At 37.8% G+C, this 23697-nt stretch overlaps 2 protein-coding genes across 12 annotated transcripts in view; one reads left to right on the forward strand and one right to left on the reverse strand.

Annotated features, from left to right (window-relative positions):
- Positions 1-10316, forward strand: part of arhgap24 (Rho GTPase activating protein 24) — a 117109-nt gene extending 106793 nt beyond the window's left edge. For all 3 annotated transcript variants that reach the window (XM_082140603.1, XM_082140604.1, XM_082140605.1), the window contains 6 exons: positions 1347-1554; positions 3526-3658; positions 5603-5676; positions 6345-6466; positions 6552-7626; positions 8720-10316. In XM_082140603.1, the coding sequence (XP_081996729.1) occupies positions 1347-1554; positions 3526-3658; positions 5603-5676; positions 6345-6466; positions 6552-7626; positions 8720-8963 (1856 nt within the window). In that variant the 3' untranslated portion in view covers positions 8964-10316. The remainder of the gene's footprint in view (positions 1-1346; positions 1555-3525; positions 3659-5602; positions 5677-6344; positions 6467-6551; positions 7627-8719) is intronic.
- Positions 10317-18507: 8191 nt separating this feature from the next.
- The window catches only part of mapk10 (mitogen-activated protein kinase 10), a 65188-nt gene continuing 59998 nt past the window's right edge, over positions 18508-23697 (reverse strand). For 6 of the 9 annotated variants that reach the window (XM_082140608.1, XM_082140611.1, XM_082140609.1 and 3 more), the window contains one exon: positions 18508-20520. In XM_082140608.1, the coding sequence (XP_081996734.1) occupies positions 20378-20520 (143 nt within the window). In that variant the 3' untranslated portion in view covers positions 18508-20377. Of the gene's footprint in view, positions 20526-23697 lie in introns of all 9 variants that reach the window. The other 3 variants (XM_082140614.1, XM_082140615.1, XM_082140616.1) reach the window with 3 other exon arrangements.

The raw sequence follows: 23697 nt of genomic DNA on the forward strand, positions 1-23697 counted from the left end.
TCACACCTGTGTGGTCACCGTAATAACAGACATTGCTGGTCCAGAGATGCATCGTTGGAAATTTCTGTGTTTATTCATCCAGAAAGGATCTATGTAGTAAAAGGAACTATACAAAGCAAGTCCTTTTTCTGTCAGCATTTTGAGTTCCAGTTGCGGTCCAAGTGTGGATATTCTCAGAGTTACAATGTTCCCAAAGCTTTTCCCCAAGAATTTGGTTGAAGGAGACTCTAAAAGTACTAGCCGGGACTTAACGTTTTGGATGATATTCTTGTGCCATTGTGTTTTTGTACGGATATAGTGTGACTGCCGGCCACATCCGACTTAATGTTGAAGATGCTCGGGGGAAGACAGTTCGGATGCACTTTCTTGCATCCTTTATTTTACTATAGTTTCATGCACAGAAGTGTCTTCCGTAAAATTAAAAGTTGCGTCAGCTTCAAACATGGTGAGTCAGGCATTCTTTTCAATGTGAAAAAGCAAAGAAAATGTGAAACATTGTTACCTCTTTTTTTCTCTCCATCAGCTCAGTCAGGAAAGGGCAGTAAATCCCTTCCTGTCTTCTAGGTTTAGTTGAATTTGTACCATCTTGTACCCTCGTCTGAGTCCAGAGACCCGGAAAGCGCCACCGATCCAAAGCTTCCAGGAAGTCTGGCCTAATCCCGCTCATATGCATGCCACATGTGATTCACGCTTGTTTTCAGCCTGACTGATGCAGACAAAAGAACAGGACAGGAGAGGAAGTGTGCGATTTTCTTCTCAGAGGGCATGACATTAAAGAATAGCTTAAATCAGGCTTCTTTAGCTGCTCTCTCCTCACTGTTATGGGGCTTTTTTTTCTCTGATACAGGAGAACAGGGATCAATCTATATTTCCACTTGAGCTAAAACTCATTTTTAGCGCTCTAAAAGATCTGTCAAATAGCCCAAGACTTATTTTCCATAATAATATTACAATAGCACACTAACTGAAAATATTCACATTTAATTTAGGCCTGTAAATTCAAAGCATGATTAAGGAAAAATAAATAAAGATAAAAAAAAAAAATAAAAAAAAAATGCAGAGCATAAATTAATTTTAACTGAAACTTTGCAACGTTTTTTAATAATGCGCATTTTGATGTCTAAATAGTGATTTATGAGAATCATTTGATTAATGGGCATATGTAAATAATTTGATTATTGAATCTATATAAAGTTGTTTATATATATATATATATATAGTATATGTATTAACAAAGAAAAAAAAATCAGCAGGGGTGTGTCAAGGTTATTGTGTAAAATCAGCAGAATTTTCCTATATGTTAGCTTGTGTTTCTGAATTTTCCTTTATGTTGGCTTGTGTTTCAGGAATCTTTGGTCAGAAGTTGGAAGAGACAGTTCGATATGAACGACGTTATGGCAACAAAATGGCTCCCATGCTGGTGGAGCAGTGCGTGGACTTCATCCGCTGCTGGGGTCTACGAGAGGAAGGGCTCTTCCGTTTGCCTGGACAAGCCAACCTCGTCAAAGAGCTTCAGGATGCTTTCGACTGTGGAGAGAAGCCGTCTTTCGACTGGTACTTGCTCTAAATACAGTCTCTGTATGAATTATTTCAAAAGGTGGTTTTCACAGCGATGCCATAAAGAACCATTTTTGGTCCCCCAAATAACCTTTCTGTGATCAGTTCTTAAAAGACTTGGACTTATTTTACTTAGTATGAAGATCATTTTGAAAGTCTAAAGAATCTTTTTCCACTATGAAGAACTTTTTGTGCAAAATAAAGGTTCCCAAAAGGGTTTTTTGCAGCAATGCCATAGAAGAAAAAAATTTGGTTCCCCAAAGAACCTTTAAGTGAACTATTCATAAAATAACAATTTTGTTCCTTAGTGTGAAGAACATTTTAATAATCTAATGAAACATTTTCCACTATAAAGAACCTTTTGTGGAATTGAAAGGTTCCATGGATATCAAAGGTTCTTCATGGAACCCCAGATGCAAATAAAGAACCTTTATTTTTAAGAGTGTATGACACTGAAGTCAGAAAATTCAGCTTTCAAAACCATAACAATTTTTTTTTTTAAATCTTACCAACCCCAAACTTTTGTACAGTGGTGTTCAACTTGAATGCAGTTGAACATTCAGATATGCTTTGGATAAGCATATCTGCTAAATGCATACTGTACACGGTGACCTGCAACATCTTGCTCTTTTCAAATACCATAGCATTTAAATAATGCCTGAACTGAGTCCTAATTAAATGCATTACGAAAGATTTTAGTTTACTCTGGCTCCAGTGACAAATCAAAGTGAAAAGACGCAGTTGACAGCTCTGTTTAGAACCCATGAAGCTTGTTCAACATACTTTCACTTCATAATAAAACCCATTAGTGTGCCATCTTTTTGCTTTTTGCTTGATCAAATTGATTTGCTTTCTTCTCAGATGTCTGCCATTACAATTAAGCAGAACCTAAATCTGGAATATTTATCCACACATTTGCATTTATGAATTAGCAAGACAAAATCTTCCTTTTTAACAACACCAGGTTTTTATGTAGTCTTTTTCTCCCTTTATATGACGTTCCCCAAATTACCTATTTTCCATTTAGTATAGATGTTTATCCAGTATTAGACTTGAAAGTGCAGTATTTTGTCCATTTTAATGGAATGTCTCCTCATTACATTACATTAAAATGTAGACGTGGACATTTTCTCTTTCGGGAAGAGCTTTCTCTGTACTTCCATGATACCAGACGCTGCAGATAACACCAGCAGCTGTTTTCCAGTTGATTTACAGTCTGTGATTTTAGCGATGGCTGTCAGAGCTCCACACAGGAAGAGACACCAGGAAAAGCACACTGCATATTTAACACCGTTCGTATTTAGATCTTGTTGGTGTCTGAAGCGAAGGTGATAATTATAAAGGGTCATTGCTCAGAAAATACATTTGGCGGTTACATTATACATGTGCCAGCTATTCCTGTACAGCCCACCCAGGAAGTGACAATAAATCCAGCATGTTACGGCGTCACCACAAGCCCAGGTCCTCTACGGGGCAGTTATAGGGCTGATCAGTGACGGGCTAGTACTTGCTTTGATTTAGTACCAGCTTCCTGTTACTCATCATTAGATACACTGGGATACCGACACAGGGATGTCCACATGGCCCACAATCTCTCTACAGGGTGTGTTCACACACAGTTCAGTTCTCTTGGTTCTTTTGGTCCGGGCCAAAATAAGAAAATGATACATTTAGTCCGGGTTTGCTTGGCATTCACACTGTCATTTTTAACACCGAACCTAAAGATACAAAACAAAACAACTTTTGTAAGCGAACCGAGACCCACATTTTCATGGGTCTGGATGAACCATACTATTAGAGCAATTGCACCAAAGTTTGTTTTAATCGAAGTGTGAACACACCCTTAAAGTGTCCTACACTGTTTTACATGCTTTATCTCTTCTTTAATGTTTAAAACACTGGATGCTTCTAGCTTTTCATTGGTCACTTTAACATTAATATGTCTACACTTTCCACCTTTCTCTGCAGTAACACAGACGTTCACACCGTGGCATCCTTGTTGAAGTTGTACTTGAGAGAGCTGCCTGAGCCGGTCATCCCGTTCTGTAAATATGAAGAGTTTCTGGCCTGCACCAAACTCCTCAGCAAAGACCAGGATGAAGTGAGTCGCCTCATAACACATTTAATAAAAAAATTAAGGCATGAATGGTTGACCATCACATTGCAAACGGTAACATACCTCAGTACTCAAAAGTTTGATTAATGAGTGTCATTAAAGGGAAAGTTCACTTTGAAATTAATTTTTGGTATGTTTTAGCTTACCTCAAGGGAATCCAAGATGTAGGTGTCTTTTTTTCCGCAGTAGTTTCAATTTTTATATTTTTAGGTCAAACCGTTCTTGTCTGTCAGTCATATAATGCAGGTCTATGGTCACTGTCTCAAAGAGCATGCACAGAGTACAAATTAAAACAATTCCCCGTCGTCCAAATTAAACAATTCCCCATCGTAAGTACACATTGATGGCCTAAGACACGAAACGAGCGGTTTGTGTGAGAAAACGAACAGTATTTATATCGTTTTTACCTCTTATACGCAGACATGTCCGAGTGATCTGATCTGACGTGTACGCAGACTGGTGCATAGATATATACACTAGATGTCGCCCTAAAGACATTCGTTCCAATGAACTGCCGTAGACAAGGCGACATCTAGTGTGTATATATCTATGCACCAGTCTGATTATTAATTTCAAAATTAATTTCAAAGTGAACTATCCCTTTAATGATGCAGGTTGCCAGATACTATATACGTATACGTATTTTTTTAATATTGTTGAAAGAAGTCTCTTGATCACTCAGGTTGCATTTATTTGATCAAAAATAGTGAAAACTGTTATTTTGTGAGATGTTATTACATTTTAAAATAATTCATGTAATTTATTCCTGTGATGGCAAAGCTGAATTGTCAGCATCATTACTCCAGTCTTCAGTGTCACATGATCCTTTAGAAATCATTCTAATATGCCAATATTTGCTGCTCAAGAATATTTTTTTATTATTATCATGAATACAGTTGTGCTGCTTAATATTTTTGCGCAAACCGTTTTTCAGGATTCTTTGATGAAGAAAATAAGAAAAGTCAAATGAACATAATTTAGGCCTAGTTAAAATAATCTTTTGTAATATTTTCACTTTTGATCGGTTTAATGTATCCTTGCTAAATAAAAGTTTTAATTTCTTGCAAAAAAAGAAAACTACTGACAGTTTAACTTTAACTTTCTCAGCAAGTGTACATTAAATTGTTGGAAACATTAAGAATACAATGTGTGTATGCATTGTGTTATGAATTTCATTTAGCCACATTTTGGACACGTGTTTTTGTTCACATGTAAATCTCACTTCTTACTGTGTAAATAGGGATTTTTTTGTTTGTCTTGCTTACTTGTTATACTATTCAATCAACTTAGGTAAATTAAAATGAGGCAAATTAGGCCTAAACTAAGGGAGTTTAGCACTGATCCTGCAGTTGTTTGTCATTTAGTGTTTTACAACACTTGGTTTAACAGAATGAATATAAGTAAAGGATGTTCTCTTTTTCATAATGCGTCTACTGTAGACTCAAGGTATTGTTGACCTCTTTGGTGCCATTCCTCGTGCTATTTCACATTTCTGTTTGAGTTTGGTTCCCACCAGCAGGCTGAGAGAATGGCATATGACTCATCACATTATTCTAACAAAGTCATTTTCCTCAGAGAGAGCCTGCAGGGAAAAGACATATCAGCCATGATAAAAACAGATCTGGGATGGAGCGCATCATTAAATCTAGACAGTCATCAATTGTTAAACCCATTGACCCATGCCTAGACGAATAGCATAGTTATAACAAAATAAATTGCAATATGAATATTTAAAGTCAATTAGGAAGAGTTTTAAAAGCAATTGGATAGGTTCAAATGTATTTTGATTTAGTAAGTCATTTAAATTATGTATATTAGTCCAGATCATTTCAAATTGAATTACAGAAGTCGGTTCAAACAAATGCATATATTTCCTTTTTAATATATATATATAATATATATATATATATATATTTTTTTTTTATACAGGGAATGAAGGAATTAAGAGGGCAAGTAGAAGGTCTACCTCTGGTGAACTACAATCTGCTTAAATACATATGCAAGTAAGTGATTTGATTTATTGTATTCCTTTGTGGCTCATCACATTATGCATTAATGTTGTGAATTTTTCAGGTTACATGATTCTGCAGGGTACATTGTAATGCCTATATGGCTATATATGGCAACATTAACTCACTCAATGGCCAAAAATAAATGAGCAACAGCACTCTTGCTTGTTATATATTATATTATATTTTAAGGAGCCCTATCACAGGCTTAAAAAATAATAATAACAATATATATATATATATATATATATATATATATATATATTTATTTATTTTTAGTAAAATCTTTTTAGTAAATCATGGCCATGTTGTACAGTACAGTTTTGACTGACCTGAAACAAAGGAACAAATTATTACAATGTGGCCCAAGTTTATCATCCAATAAACCAACCAACAAATAAGGAAATATTACTACATGGCTATTTTATATTAAGTTAACCATGTGATAATGGCTATTTTTAAATAGTGGTAAAAAAAAAAAATGCCATGATATAAAATTTGGGTCATGCTGCTCACCACTTCATTTTCAGTTACTCTTACATTTTTATGTATTTAAATATTTGTTTATATGTATTTATGTCTTCTGTTACACATTTAGATTTGTGCATTCATTTGCAAAAATCTCAGTTGTAAAGTCAAGACCCTTCTTTCTTTGGATTTAGGTTTTTGGATGAAGTTCAGTCTTACTCAGGTGTGAATAAAATGAGCGTTCAAAATCTGGCTACGGTCTTTGGGCCAAATATTCTGAGGCCAAAGATTGAGGACCCGGTGACTATAATGGAAGGTAGGTCTTTTTGTCCTTATCTCTCACTCCAGACAGCTCTAAATCATGATTATTTTAGTGTTTGAGCAATCTGTCATGTGTTCAGGCACAGTACTGGTCCAGCAGTTGATGGCCGTTCTGATTGGCCGGCATGATGTTCTTTTCCCACCCGAAGAGGACCATACTTGCACCCTGGAACTGGTTAATAATAACAACAATGAGACACAGAAACGGCCTACAAATGGTCAGCTACAAAACAAAGAGAACAATAACACCAGTGGGGTGCGACAATGCACCTGGGACGCACCCGAATCACCCACCCGGGCTCCTCTGGACAATGGCTCTCCCCGCTCGGGCAGCCCGCGTAACGGTTTCACCGGACAGCGATTCGAGGTGACCCGCAGTCCGCCACTGGCGGTAAAAAAGAACCCGGCTTTCAGCAAAGGCAGCGGGATTGTCACTAACGGATCGTTCAGCTCGTCGTCATCATCCTCATGTGACGCCAATCAGGAAAAGAGTCAGACTCTACCTAATGTAGGCACCCTGCATGCCCGTCGGACGGGTGCGATAAAGGGCTCTGGCACTAAAATGGGGGTCCAGAATGGTGTCGTTCGAATGGGCATATCCAGCACTGACGTGACGATTGGGACTCTGAATGGGCGGAATGGACTCTGGGTGCCCAATGGTCACGTCACAATGCGTGAGGTTAAAAGTCGAGACACCGAGCACCAGCAGAACCGCCTGTCCACATACGACAACGTCCACATCCATCAGCAGCAGACGACACAGCCCAGTCTGAGCAGCAGCTGTGAGGACAAACAGAGCGTGGATAGCGCCACATGGTCCACCTCGTCTTGCGAGATCTCCCTACCGGAAAACTCAACATCCTGCCGCTCCTCTACCACCACGTGCCCAGAGCAGGACTTCTTTGGCAACAACTTCGAGGACCCTTTATTGGACGGGCCAGTACAGGAGGACAACAGACTGGTGGCGGACGAAAAGGAGCAGCGGACCAGTGTTGGAGGAGGCCGGGGAAGCAGAGGAACCAGCAGCAGCGACAACAGTGAAACTTTTGCCATCACAAATGGACCGACCAACCACAGTGCACTACACAGCCTGGTGGCCAGCCTCAAACAGGAAATGCTCAAGCAGAAGAATGAATACGAAGCCAGGATCAAGAGGTGAGAGCCATGTTTAACCATAAAATGAACTTTTTTGACTTAAAACTAATGGTACCAGGCTACTGTTTGCCTTTGTCCTTGTCTTTGGTAGGAAAGTACTCAAATAAGAGATGTTTTTCAGTTTTAATGAAATTGAAAATGTAAAGAAAACAAATGAAAATCTGATTTAATTTTTCATCCTGGTTGTTTCCAACCTGCATTCCTCTCTTTCTTTTGTGGATCAGTGTCAGTGATGAGAGACGCTGTAACAAATGAGTTTCCATCTACTACATTTTTTAGGTGATCTATAGAAGAAAACCCCACAAAAATGGGAAAACACAAATAATCACACAAAAACACACACACACACACATACACGCACACACACACACACACACACACATACATATATATATATATATATAGTATATGAGATGTCAAACATTTAAAATATTTTCCCTGTTGCTTTTTTTTTGCTTAATTTATCACTGCAAAAAAGAATTCCATCCATAATAAAAGTTTTTTTTTTTTTAAAGCAATTTAAGGAGGTTTTTGCTTAAAACAAGAAAAAATACTAATTGCCAATGGGATGGAAACACCACAACAGCACTATATATATATATATATATATATATAAAAGTCACTTTTCAAATGTATTTTCCCTCTCGATAAAACTAAAGTAAATGTGTAATTAAGCATGTATTTTGTATTGTTGTTACAATAACATAATAATAATTTTATTTTATATATATATATATATATATATATATATATATATATATATATATATACAAGTGGGAAAATACATTTGAAAAGTGACTTTCATTCAGGTGGTCTTTTGCATAACTTAAGTTCTCTTGGATGGAAATATAACTGATCTGATGTCAAGCCTGATGTGATGCGTCTGGAATCTGGATGCAACATTTTTACTTTCACTTGGATTTCTGGCAGAGATTAATGTCTAAATTCATGGTGTTTGTTCTTTTTGGAGTAAAACAAAACAAAAAACTGTGCTTCATGATAGAATTAACTTTCACCTAAATAAACCAGTGTTTTATTAAACTATCACAGTACTAATAGTGTATTCACCCACCCTTTCCCATCCTCTCTGTAGTCTGGAGCATCGGAATCTAGAGTTGGAGACAGTGATGGCGAATCTACATGAAGAGCTGGACCAAGAGAAGAAGAAATACACCATGGTGGAGATCAAGCTGAGGAACGCAGAGCGAGCCAAGGACGATGCAGAAAAGAGAAACGAGATGTTGCAGAAAGAGATGGAGCAGTTCTTCTCCACCTTTGGAGACCTGACCGCAGACCCGCGACGGCCCGACAGAGCCAACACCATCTGGATCCAGTGAGTCTTTTCATCCACGCTTCTGTTGAGGACAGTCTACTATTAACATTACACTGTGTGGGCTGTTCTCAGACAGAACGTGACTAAATCAGCCTTCACGGCATCTCCTCAGCCGCTGTCACCTGTCCGTTCGATTCAAAGGTTTCGACGCGGCTGAGCGAAGCCCATTGAGCCAAATTTTCAGAGCTGATTGCGGACCAGTTGTGAGATTGCTGTTGGATTGAATTCATAAAGAAAGATGATGGGATGATGCAGCTTGGCTAAGGTGAAAGATGTCATGATGAAACCTAAAGGAAGGGATATGATAGAAAATGAGTGTCAAACAGAAAGAAGTGGATTCTGACTCTAATGACAGAAAACCTTTGCTCTGAAAGTGAACGGTAAGATGAACTCTTGGCTGTTACAGTTAAATGTGAGAAAACGAATGAATTATGAGAATGAACAATGAGTCTTAGATGATGGGAAACTCCTGAAGGACGACAGAACCAGGAATGTCACTCGTATTTCTTCTTGTGATCCAACCAAACGTGTCCTTGAGCTGTCGTGTGTCCTCTTGTGTATATAAAGGCGAAACGATGTTAAAACAATTCCACAGTGAAAAACAAATGTCTGTATAAATGCAAATTAATGTTTAATGTACGTACTGATATTTAAACAGAATTCTCAATGTGTTACGTATACATTTTATATCAAGGCTTTTCCTTGCACTTACTGTAAGCATACGAGTTGCTGTTGTTTTCAGTATGGTACGAACATGAGATGTGGCAAACATTTTGAATATCATTCAGTCTTTCCTGGTGCTTTTTTGCATAAATTTACCACTGCAAATAAACATTTTCTTCATCAGTATTAAAAATAATTTTTTAAGCATAAATCTAACAATTTAGGGAGGTACAAAATGCAACTTGTTGCCAGAAAATAATATATATATATATACTTTGAATAATGTCTCAGATAAATTGTAAGGGTTTTAATGTATTTTTATTGGGAAAAGACAAAAATACTGATGGAGAACATGCTTTTTTTGCAGTGCATCCCGATATGACCAAAACCAATTAGACAAGGAAACCTGTAAATACTGGGCAAAATACTGGGAAAACGGGGCAAACGCTCAGCCTGTCTTTGTCATTTGTGCCTGTTTCACATCATTTGCTTTCAGCGGTGCTAGACGAGAGGAAGTCTGTTAAAATGAAGACTAAAGACTTGACGATTCAAACCCGATGGGGTTTGTTCATCTCTCGGACCACGTGTCTGTGCGTTTGCGGTCATTTGCCTTGTCACAGCTGTCAATGCTTCTACTGTAGCTTGATGCATTCAGTGAAATGCAATGAAATTAAATTATGTGACCTCATTTAAACTGTCTTAAATTGTCTGGTGTTATTGTATCAGTCGCTGGAGCCGACCACACATGAAATCTGTGGGTGGTCTGATGTGTACAACCACAAAATGAACATTATGAATCACTACAGCATACTCCCAAACAAATTCTGGACATTGACTATGAAAAGTCAATATCCCTTATAGTGAAAAATTGTGATTTGCTTTGAAATATCCAGTTGTTATCATTCTTAAATGCGACATAAAACACACAGAATGACGCAGAATGCAACGAAATCATGGGGATACTGACCCGATCTTGTTGTTCTTACGCTGGGTGGGCTTTCATCTTTTTCCCCACTTTACAGTGTAAATGTGCAAGTATTTGCTGGTGTTGATGTTCAGTTAGGCAGAACATTTCTCAGCACAGTGTTGCAATCTCTCACTAAAAGATGCAAAAATAATTTCGGACATCAGTTACTCAACCCATAGAACTCAAAAGATGAACGAAAGCATCAAAAGTGTTTTCCATTTGGTTATATTCCAAGTCATTCTTTACCAACATCTTTTATTTCAGCTTTATCTAATTACCAAAAAAATATTTGTAATAATTATAGTTAATGATAACAACATTGGTTGGAATGACAAGAGGTTGATTAAATGACAATTGTTCTTTTTTTTTGGTGTTCTTATTAAAGGTATGTGTGGAATTCAGGAACCCTTGTTATTAGCGACACCGGTGGCCATTAAGTGAACTGCAGCAAGAAACTTATTGATATAGGCCTACTTTTAACGAACATCCAGATGCAGTTCAACGCTACTGTGAGCAGATTTTCTGTCCAATCAAATGCTCTCTAGATTCTAAAGCGTCCCGCCCCCTATATTATAAATAGACGCTGAAGCTGCGGCTAAAATCGGTCACTTGTTGACACATTTACTATTTTTCTACATGGTGAACTAGTGCACTATATAAGGGATGGGGAACGATCAGACTTTTCAGTAAATATGCTGTCCATTGGGGCGAATGAAGTCTGGTTTCACGTTAGTGTCAAGCGAAACGCTATTGGCTATTTAAAAAAAGGGGAGGAGCTGTTCAATGTCTTCCTGTTTCACTGTAAATTACGTCAACACATTGAATAATGATGCGTGTTTCAAAGCACTTCAGTGGGCCATTAACTAATCCTTTAACTTTTCTACAGACCTGTAACGCTGCCCCGGTGCACTCTGGGGATTAACATCCTTGTCATTTTTCCCCAGTAAGGGTCCACTTGAATTTAAAGATCCCATAATGTATTTCAGCCTGAACCTATTAGAAGACACACCAGGGGGCCTGCGGTCTCCATCCTCACACCAGCAGCACATAGAGGGAGTCTGGCTCACACACTCCGCACCTTTCTTCACTGCATAATAGGCTTATAGCAGCCGGACAAAGTAAACGCAGCCCGCGAATTCCATTCTGAGCTACAGATGCCAGAGAGGAGAGGGATCCAGGAATATTTTCACGCCAAGCTTGATCTGAAGAATACGAACCTCTGGAAGCTGGAGAGAAGCACAGATAATAGAGTGCTTCTCATGCAGGGATCGGCCTTTGTTGGCGAGTCAGGTTTTGTTCCATTTTATACAACTAAACCAAATGAGATGGAAGTTCACTGTAGGTAACAGAGCTATTGAGATGATAAATATGCTTCAGTCAAGTGTGTGTGTGTGTGTGTGTGTGTGTGTGTGTGTGTGTGTGTGTGTGTGTGTGTGTGTGTGTGTGTGTGTGTGTGTGTGTGTGTGTGTGTGTGTGTGTGTGTGTGTGTGTGTGTGTGTGTGTGATCCTGGTATTCCCTATGTTATGGGTACCAGATGTCCCCACAAGTATAATACTAGTAAATTTTGACCTTATGGGGACGTGTTCCAAAAAATCATGTTGAAATGTATCAAATATGATGCATCAGGCTTTTGAGGAACGTTTATTTGTTCATCTCTCAATCATTGTTGTATTGCATTGTTTTAAATGCATTGTTTTAAACAAAAGCTGCGAGTTTTTCTCACAATGAATTTCACTTTTCATTTTTTGCAGTCACTTTTAAATCATCTGGGTGTCAAGGTGATTTATAGGATGTAGATATAGTCAGTTCAGCTGAAGTTCACACAGGTGTTCAAGCACAATTATTTTATCATTCAAAACATTAAATCATTTTTTGAAATGTTTAGCTTGAAACGGTCCAAACTGAGTTCCTGTCCTCATGAATTAGACATCACTATGGCTTACATTAAGTTTAACTCCACATGTCGATCTGAAGAAATATTTTAGAGCTCAATGTGGTTAAAAAATGTGGATTTATAACAGAAACTCCAGGGGCCCTATTTTAACGATCTGAAACGCAAGTGTCAAGCGCAAAGCGCAAGTAACTTTGTGGGCGGGTCTCGGCGCTGTTGCTATTTTCCCGGCGGGATAAATGACTCTTGCGCCAGGCGCAAATCTAAAATGGGTTGGTCTGAAGTAGCTTCATTATTCATAGGTGTGGTTTGGGCGTAACGTGAAATAAACCAATCAGAGCGTCATCTCACATTCCCTTTAAGAGCAGACGTGCTTTTTCCATAGCGGATTGCTATTGTAACGGCGGATTTGCCAGGCGCGCGCCAGGAGCGGTTCACAGCCAAGGAGAGCAACGCTCTCGTCACGGCCGTAAAAGAGAGAAGTTACATTGAAATGGAGAAACCTACATTGAAATGGAGTAAATGTGTAAGCTAGATGTATGCTTTTATAATAAATTGTCTATCTATCTATCTATCTATCTATCTATCTATCTATCTATCTATCTATCTATCGTAATAATGTATGATTTGCAAAAATGAAAACTGCTGCTTCTGTGTAGATGAGAGAATCAAAGTGTATGCGCGTTGTGCACACGCTACATTGATTATGGCCAAGCATGCGCCCTTAAATAGCATATGAATAACATGCGCAACGCGCCACTGACTTTAAACTATTTTTTCCTGGTTAGTGGCGCAATTGTTTTCTAAACCTGCAAAATAGCATGAAGGAACGTTTGCGCCAGAACACGCCTCCTCTTTGCGCTGAACCGCCCCCGGGAGCGCAAGTGTATTTCCTAACTTACCGACGTGCTTCTGTGGAGGGAAAAGTCTGCTTTGCGCGGGTGCAAAATAGGAATGATACATGCGTCGGTGTACAAAGTCACTTGCGCTGGGTGCAAGATAGGGCCCCAGGAGTTTCATTCCTGGAAAACAAATTAAAACACTCTGATAATATAATGTGATTAAAAAAAAGCATAACTTATGTTTGTTTGTTTGTTTTCTCATTACAGTCATCATGGTCAGGTGTGGGTCACACTCTTTTTTTTACAACCCAACTTTGATTTCCCTATCATTTCAACCTCTATAACTAATTTCAAGGTCTCATGAAACTTCTTTGAAAACGTCTCTGATATTTCCAGGTTTTCCGTGATACAGGAACCCTATATGGAAACCTGAGCTTGTGCCATGTTATAAACTCCCTGGTTGGCTCATAGACGGTCTGAGAAGAAACATGCATTGGTAAGGTATTAAAATAAGCAGATATTATGGTGAAGCCTCTGTGTTGACTCATTTATATTCAGGAATCCTAAATTGAGGACTCTTCAAGGCCGGCTTTGAGAAGGACCGAAAGCACAGATCTCAAAAATGACCCTAATAGAAAGAAAGCACTTCTTCAAAATCTGGCTCTCTGGATTCTGTGAAAATGGTAAAAAGAAAAACAAAACCCGAAAGAACAAAAGAGATGAGAGAAGCCTCTCTACCTCCTTGCTTTGAATTGAAAAACCAAACCTTGCTTTATTCCTCACTCTTGCACATTCTGAACACACTCTCTCTCTCAATAATCCCACTCATTCCTTAGTGATTCCTAGTGAAGTCCGATTCTTGAATGAATCGTTCATTTGAGCAGGTTCTCAGGAAGTAACCGGATGTGTGTGGACGAATCAGGTCCTCCCTCGAAATCGTGTCTCCATTCGGACCCCAAGCGATCCCATTACTTTTAATAGGTATACTCTCTTTTTAATAGGCACTCTCCTGATTACAATTCCTATAAGATCATGTTATGATAGTGCTGTTTGAACTACGTTCTAGTGACTATTAATGTCTGTTTTAGCTTATGTACTAGCATAGCATACAGATACACAGTTAGCCTGATAGCATACACGTATTTGCACTTATGTACCCACAATCATCTTTAATGTAATAACGTGTTAAATTATGTTATATAAAAAGATTGTAATGATGTTCAGTTATTCAACTATTAATTCATTAACAGAAGGTCATGTGGTGTTGATATGCTAAACTCTATCTAATAATAATTTAGACAGCACCTTGCTGTTAATGCAGTTATTATGCAAGCAGTGTTTATGACCTCATATTAATTGATCAACTACATAGAATATTCATACTTTTTAAAAATCCCTTTTCTCACCTCAGGAAGATTTAAAATGAATGTCACAAAGGTAATTAAAAACTAAAAAACAACCCATATAAATAGCTACCAGTCACCATGTCTATGCCTAGCTTAAATTAAAATGCCTATAAAGGCATGCGAATTCAAGAACAGATGACAATTCATTTCAAGGTCAAAGGAGTTTATTTTCAGTCACATACAGATATTTATATTACATACACAGTACCTTTAAAATGTCGGGTGCTAACAGCAATTCATAGTGCTGTTAAGTTTTATTTTTAAATTTTTTTTTTCCAAACCATCTAATTTTATCTTGCATTTGAATAATTGAATTAAAAGCCTGGAGCAGGTGGTGTGAAAATGGCGTTAGATGTCAAAAAGAACCACAGCCACAGCATCTTAAACTCTCAACAGAATGGCTCACTGACAGCACAGAAAGAGATAGACGGAGAGAGAAAGAGGCTTTAAAATACCATCTGAGTCCAAATGAAACCATAAAGACTTGATTGAGTTGAACGTCACCATGAGACTCGTATTAATACAGTGTGAATTCATGAAAAACAATCCATTGTTCATCCACACTTAAAGAGTTTTGTTATTGCACAAATTGTGATCTCTGACATTGAATAACCTTAGAAAGACATTAAAATAAAAGGAAAGAAAAAACAAACAAGCAGGAAGGAAGAGAAACCAAAGGAAAAAGGGAAAACGGAAAAAGAAAGGAATGAAGGACAGAAAGGCAAAAAGGAAGAAAGAAAGAAAATAAATGGAGAAACAAGGAAAGGACAATTAAAAAAAAGGCAAAGAAAGGAATGTAAACAGAAAGAAATGAAGAGAGGAAACAGGTGGGAGCAAGGAAGGAAACGAAAAGGTAGACAGAAAGAGAAAAAGGAAGAATGGAAAGAAAATGCATAAAAGAAGGAAAGTAAAGGAAGGGAAGGGAAAAGGAAAGGAAGAAAAATAATAAGGGAAGGAAGGAAGGAAGGCAAAAATGAAGACAAAAAAAGCAAGGATGGAATTGAAAGGTAACAAAAAGCAACAAAGGAAGGAAAAATGGGGGAGAAAAAGGGGAAGTGAGGGAAGTAAACGATAAGGAACTAAAGAAGGAAGAAGGGAAAAAAGGAAAGGATGGAAGCAAAAATGAAGACGATTGTAAACGAAGAAAAGGAAATTAGGAAAAAAATGATGGAAGGAGGGAACAGAAACAAGAAAGGAAGGACGGAAAGGAGAAAAAGGTAACTAAGAACAGTGAAAGCAGGAAAAAATAATAGGGAGGAAGGAAAAGAAACAAGGGAAAAAGGAAAGAAGAAAAGGAAAAAGGAGGAAAAAAGGGAAAGAGAACAGAAAGAAAGTGAAAAGTCAATGGTAATGGATGGTCAGTATTGCTCTGAGTATTTCCTTTGATTGCAGTGACACAGATTCATCAACGGTACATTGTTGTGCAGATTGTTTGGATGGAAGCATGTAATTCATACGAAAATATTACATTAAATATACCTTCATTTCAAACATAACATGACAGATGTGTTATCTGGGAGCTGCTGAACGCTTTCATCTAGTGAACATGCATTAATTATGATGAACATTCAAGACTGGATCATTTGAATTGGACTAATTAACAGATTAAAACAAAACCAGGGAATATTTTACAATTCTGTTAAGGCCACCATCTCGACCAATCAGTTTGAGTTTAAATGATGACATCGTAATAGCACATTGTTAAGTAGCGTAATTTCCAATCTTTCGCTCCGTGCTCACACACTGCACCGCCACTGTTACGAGACAAAGTCAAACTCTACAATACAGCACGTACAGCACACCTGCCACGTTCTTTCAGCTTTAACACTCAATACTTTACCCACAATGCAACAGTAGTGGCTTCCCAAGTACATCACACTGCTCTCACAGGCTTATAATGGTTTCAGAAGCAGCATTATATCATTCTGAAAAGTACACACATTCAATGTTGACACCTACTTTGATCAGAAGCCATTCTGAGACATCAATGTTTTTATTTCAAGCACCATGGGAGAAACACACACTCCTGGTCTGACATTACACACATTTCAACCTCTTACACGAGGAAGCCTTATAGTTTGAGTTCATATTTCAGGTTAACGTTTTGAGCTTAATTTGAGTTTCAAAATGGACGACTGAGACGATGGAGTCGCAAAAATGAACCCTGTGAGTGACCCGTCAGATACGAGGGCCTTTAGTCGAAAAAGAACCTGTATAAAATGCAAGATGCCACACAACATTGCTATCCGTCTATTCCTAAATGAAACGCAATCAACAAATTGGATACGCAACGGTTTACAATTAGTATTGAATTCTAACAGTTGAAATACAAAAGCTACTGTATACGTGTCCACCCTGTTGTAAAATCAGCAGCAGCCATATTGAAATATTTTCCAGAGAACGGAGACCTCCCAGAACCCTCTCTGTCCTCTAGAGATGATATGTTTTACTTTGTACCATATAAGGTGACGTGAGAATTGTTTATGTTGATTATTATGGTGGAAATGTCTGATTAGGTTGGGAAACTTCTGATAATGTTCAGGCAAATAAAATGGGAATTTAAATGGCTTTCAATATCAAAAAGGTTTTATGTTTGAACATGATTTCATATTCAGCTCTGAAAGTGTCAGACGGAAGGCTAGAATATGTAATCACACTTATAGGGTTGATACTTGATGTCAAATGCATGTGACTGTCTGTCATAAAAGAAAGAAAACTTCAATTGAACGTCTGCATGTACTTCGAGGTACACTATGAAACTTTTGTTTTGTTTTAAATTAACACAAAATAAACATTGAGTCAATACATCATTAATCCTTTTTCCAAAACGTGTGTTTTTCTAACCCTGATTCACTCCTATTATAAGGGTTTATATTTTAGACCTGACAGGACGGTTTTCGCAGGAAACTGCGTGCATACGTCACTCGCCCGTGCGTGTCTCGTCACATCGGTAAACACAGAAAAGTTGCTCCGGCTATTTAGACGCGTGATAGTTGTTGGAGTGGCATATAGGTTAGTTGTCACAACGAGAGAGAAAGGTTGATATGAAGCTCACTAAATCTCCAACCTCTTGGAAATCACCCGTTGTTATAAAACGCTTAACGGAGGAGAACCTGCAGGCAAAAAGAGAACGCGACAAAGCTCGCACTGAAACAAGAATCCAAATTGGCTTGGCTTTTCAGAGATGGAGAGAACTGCGGGATTTGAAATGTTGTAAAAGCGACGCAGAGATGGTGATTTTATTACTCAACAAGGTAAGGTATTTTATTGAACAGACAAATTGTCATAAGTTAGCTCTCTAACAGAGCTCATTGTAAAGCATTTTCTATTTTGAAGGGTCATTTCATTATTGTAGCGCAGTGCTGGAATTTATTTTCAAAGAAGTATCGTGTCTACTAATAGGTAAAGCTACTGTAACATCTTCAGCTAGATAGCTTGAGATCCTTTCCATCTAAACTAGTTATTTGTCTTAAGCCTAGTAGTGCGCGTTTTATGAGCAGTGTGTAAACCATATTCATCCGCGAAGTCACGCAGAGCCGAAGCACAACCAAAACAATGTTCTTCTGCAGCTAAAGGGTCAAAAGTTACATAGTGTACCTTTCAAGCAGAATCAGATAAACATTAACATGCAATGCAATTATTATAAATACAAATAATTTAATGATTAATACTAGTTAACCAATTTTGTCCACAAAAAGAGTGTTTCTAGATGATAATGAGTAAGAAAATTAGAGCTTTGTTACATAAACAAACCAAAAAAAAAAAAAAGATCATGTGATCATGTGTATTTAATCCCTTTATTAAAATGTTTAGTACACGGGTAAAATCAGACAAATACAGGTACAAAACAAAACCGTACAACTGAAATATTATATGTTCAATTTACTGTGTACTTCATAATGTATATTCAATGAAGCTAAACTTTACCTAATACTGAAAACATCAGCCATGTGTTTTTGAAAATTTAAACTACATTACTCGTCTTTTTAAAAATGGAACAATTAATGTGAATGTGGAGGGGTTACATGGGAACAAACAGTGGCCCCAAAGCGTATTCGGACACTTAAAAAATACATGTAAATCCATATAACAAAATAATAGTAGCATTTTTTTTAACCTAATATGTTAAATGACACATAAATTGCTCAAAACGAAACTTCAGACATTTCACGGTTGTCAAACGATAGTGGAATATGTTGATACTTAATGTGATGAACTACACCTACAGTATGTGAACTTGAGGAGAACTGACATCTCTTTTCTTTTAATGTAATAACATTTTTAAGTGTGATGTAAATGTCCAAATACTGTCCGAGGCCACTGTAGTTCTCAGATCTGGGGCTAATAACAGATTTTTGTCCAGGTGCCTTTTTTTTCTCAATTTTTTTATACATACATTGACTTTAAATCAGACACTTAGACTACACTAGGAAATCTATATGAATAGGGGATTGTGGGATTGGGTAAACAGACCTGACACATCCGACACCTCTATCAGAGCCGTCGCGTTTACTGTATTCGTGTTTTTGAGGAGGAAACTGCATTATTTCAAAGGCACTTCCCAAATCCAACAATTTAATAATAAACTCCTGCTGTGAAGTTTAGGTAGTAAGCACGTTGATTCCCTTCAGCCAACACAAAAGTATGCATTTCGAGATGAGATTTAGTTTTGCGTGGATGTGAACAAGGAACCAAAAGTGAAGATGAGGCTCATGCTTCTCGACTTAGTTAGACACACCTTTCAAAGGTGAAGTTAAAGCATGCAGGGCTGTCGCAGAGAGGGCGAGTTTCACAAACACGAAGGAAGGGCTGTTGACAGTGGGAAAATGACAGCAACAGTGCTTGTACCCCCCAATGGCTTCCTTTAAAGCAGCCTCACTTCCAGTCGAGCGACAGATACATTCACCCACATTCACCCTTCAGCTCCTTAAATGTTATATAAACACGGTTCTCTATAATTGTATATGTTATAATTAGCTTAAGTACTTTTTTCTCTGACCATGCAAGACTACAGGCAAAGGGAAACGGGTGATTAGCTGTAATGTGGCAAGGTGTGCGAAAACTCCCTCTACTGGCCGTCAGTCCCACTCTGAGAACACCTCACAGCTGTACACAATTACATATATACAAGAGATAGGGGGCGCCATTGTACATATTATTATTATTATACCTTACAAGGAATCGCACAGAGACACACCAGCCCATCCGAAACCAGTTGGGGGTTTCGGCACAAGCAAAACAAAAATCATCTCATTAGGGCAGAATACAAGGGTTGATCGATTATTGTACAGTGCTCATTAAAGTAAAAGCCCACCCTGCCACATCGACTGAAGCACAGAAAATCGCAAGGTATTAGATAGCAGTCAATGTACACTTTACAGAGATGCCCGACTAAGTCCTTTTTTTTTTTTTGCTCTCTTTTTTTTTAAGTCTCGGTAATTTTTTGGATGCCGTATGAGGGGGGATTCAAAGCAAAGCAACTAGTGAAGATTCATAAATATACATATTCAGAATGAAAATGCACACTTTGTCATCATTTACTCATGGTACATTATTTTACGCATATATTTGATTTCATTAATTACATTTTTCCGAGGTTTGTGGGTTCACCTTCTGAAGAACACGGGGTTGCGCAGGCAGGCGGTTAGTCACCTGCAGCACCCCAGGGGTCCGGCGGAGGTCTCCAGGCTGCTGTCGGTGTCGGACGCCAGGGTCTGATCGGTGGACATGGAGGAGATGTCGTTGACGGAGGAGGAGGGGGGGAGGCTCTCGCTGCTGTTCATGGCTGCACCTGCGCTAAGGGAAGTAACGGGGGAAAAACGGTTACAACGAAAAAAGAAAGTGCAGCCACAGTGCCCTCTACAGGGCTGATAGATACTATAAGCAGAAGATCAAATACCAAAAATTACAATAACAACAAAACGTGTACAAATATCCCACACGGATGAAAGTGGGGTCTTTAAGGGTGGAGTCCATGGACTGAGTCTCTGAGGTGATACTGTAGGATGTTGAGCCATGTTTTTGTCCAAATGCCAACAGATGACTATCCTAAACCTCTCCATGCTGTCCTGAACCCTAAGCACAGAATATGAATATAAACTATTTTTACTCTATTATTTTCTTAAAGTCCCCCTGTGGTGAAAATCAAGTTTTTAATGTTGTTTATGTCTATGTGGTGTTTTTAATATGCTTTAAGACAAACCATGTGCACATTCAACACCATTGCTGAGTATTTTCTCTTTAAAACTGCAGTGAACCGACTCAAAAACACGGTTTGAAATCGCTGGTGTTTCTGACGTCAAAAACTTAACCAATTACGTCAATGTGATCGTCAGCGAGTGGATCTCTGAGCTGGTGTGAGTGAGTGGAGGAGGGGCTAATTTGCATATTCATAGAACCGCATATACTATATGAGTTACATTTAAGCTATTTTAAGGTATTACGATTTTTTTTTCACAGGAAAAAACTTTTAAATATTTAAAGTTTCCAAATGTTGTTTTGGAGTCTCCTACAACAGGTTTATATGCATCAAAGGTCAAAAAACTTTCATTTTCTCATAAAACACATTTTCAGTGATTCTCAAACGACTCGTCAGTTGAATCAATCTCTCTAAATTCCTCCTTTCAGCGAGCTACTCTGCTCTGATTGGCCAGACGACTCAGTCTGTTGTGATTGGTTTACCGTGTACAGTGTGCACGTCAAAAACAAAAACGTCCATTGCCATAACAACGTCAGCTCTGCTTATCCTGAGGCTTCCTGAACCATAGACTAAACACAGTAACGAACAATAACATCGATTTTACCATATCAATCCGAGCGTGAGTGCGATGATGAAACACTGGAAGAACTAGTCATTCAACCCGAACTTCCATCGCAAGGACGACTCGAGCAGGACTCAGTGTTTCTCAGTGATACACTTCTCAGTCTGAGGTACATTATGAGATGTTGCAACTGTAATTCTTCACCATCAGCATTAACAAGTGCATGTCCATCAATAAACTGATTATTTTACTTGTACTTATTTATTTACAGAGTATTTTTCTAATTTATTGCGGTGAACACGTGGAAACTGTATCAGTAACAGTGCATACTGTACATTAGCCGAGCTCTAACATGAATGACTGATGTAACATAAATGTTGGTAAAACAAATCTTGCTCCATGCTTAATCTTTCCTCAAAGTAGTGAGAACGACAGACGATCTGCATTAATAGACACAGTTTTAGGTAATAGTGGCCCACAACTGATCAGCAGAAGAATTTCAGTAAAAAATCCAAAATCCATAATAGGGCACTTTAAGGGATAAAATTATTGACTGCAGGGGGACTTTAAGATATACTTGCTTCTTTTTGTACCAACCATTAGAGTACACACACACACGTTTGGAAACATGAGGGTTTTTAATGTTTTTGAAAGTAGTCTCTTAATCTCATCAAGGCTGCATTTATTTGATAAAAAAAAAAATACAGTAAAAAACAGTAATACTGTGAAATATTATTTCAATTTAAATTAACTGCTTTCTGTTGTAACATTTTCAAATGTAATTTATTCGCTAAGCTGAGTTTTCAGCATTATTGCTTCAGTCTTCAGTGTCACATGATCCTTCAGAAATCATTCTAATATTCTGATTTGGTGCTAAAAAAAATGTGCTTAAATTCATTCTAAAAGATTTTCCAGTGTTTTCCAGTAAGCATCACTAGTTACACAATCATTCTAATCTACATGCTTGTAACAAAAAGCACATAAAAAATGAGATACGCCACAAGGTGGAGCTAACGCTCTACAAGAAGTAATAAATAAAGGCTCCTGCAAAAAGGACAAATTGTCCCTATTTTTCATCATCAGGTGTGAGAGTTGCACTGGCTGCCCTATAAATCCACAAGCCAGAAATCCTGGAATCCTTCAGCAAATTGAGCTCAGCCCAATCCAATCAGGCAAGGCGATTGCTTTTGATAAAAATCAAACGCAAATAACCCCTTAAACGGCTTCCTACGATAACATTACAAGCTAATTTACTTGATTGACGGGCTACAGCTTTCGTTTTAATAGAAGGCGGCTCTTTAATACCCATTCAGTGCTGTGAACATGATTTACAATAACTTTATACCACATCCTTATTTGAGATTAACATTTCAATGTAATTTTGAAGCATGACTGCAGAGTGGGGCTGGAACCAACGGTTAGGATGAAAAAATAATGGCAATAGGATAAATGATGAAAGCAGAAGCTACCCTTTAAAATGAGAAGAAAAAATGAAGAGGGTGGGTGACATTGGCTCAGTAAGGGTTTTTTATCTCTGTCAGCTTTATGGTCACCGTCTCTCTTTCAGCCTCTCTCTCTCACTCACTCTTTCGCTCTATGGAAATGTGCCAAACCAGCAAAATATGATCGCTAGTTACATATCACATCACACTGAGAGCATCAGTGAGCCTCACGGCACAGGCGAATAAGAATATTTCCACAAACTCTATAGAAGACGAGAAAAATACTTTACATTGCCCATAATTCTTCTCTGTTTGAAATTGAATCAGAAATTCAGTAAAAACAGTAATATAATTACAATTTAAAATATCTGTTTTTCATTTAATGTATTTTAATATTTCAGAGTTTGAATTTTTTTTAAAGCTGAATTTTCAGCATCATTGCTCCAGTCTTCAGTGTCACATGATCCTTCAGAAATCATCCTAATTTTGGTCTGAAATAAACATTTCTTATTATTAGCAGTGTTGAAAACAATTGTGCTGCTTATTATTTTTGTAGAAACCACAATACATAGTTTTTTTCAGGGTTATTTGATCTAAAAGAACAGCATTTATTTGAAATAGAAATAAAATGTGTAACATTATAAATGTCTTTACTGTCACTTCTGATTTAATGCACCCTTGCTGAGTAAAAGCATTCATTTCAATGTACTTTATGAAAAGTATTTTTAAGGAAGATAAAATAACAGTAAATGCACCATTAAAAAA

Source organism: Leuciscus leuciscus, assembly GCF_965113295.1.
Source record: "Leuciscus leuciscus genome assembly, chromosome: 16".
Classification (NCBI taxonomy): Eukaryota; Metazoa; Chordata; class Actinopteri; order Cypriniformes; family Leuciscidae; genus Leuciscus; species Leuciscus leuciscus.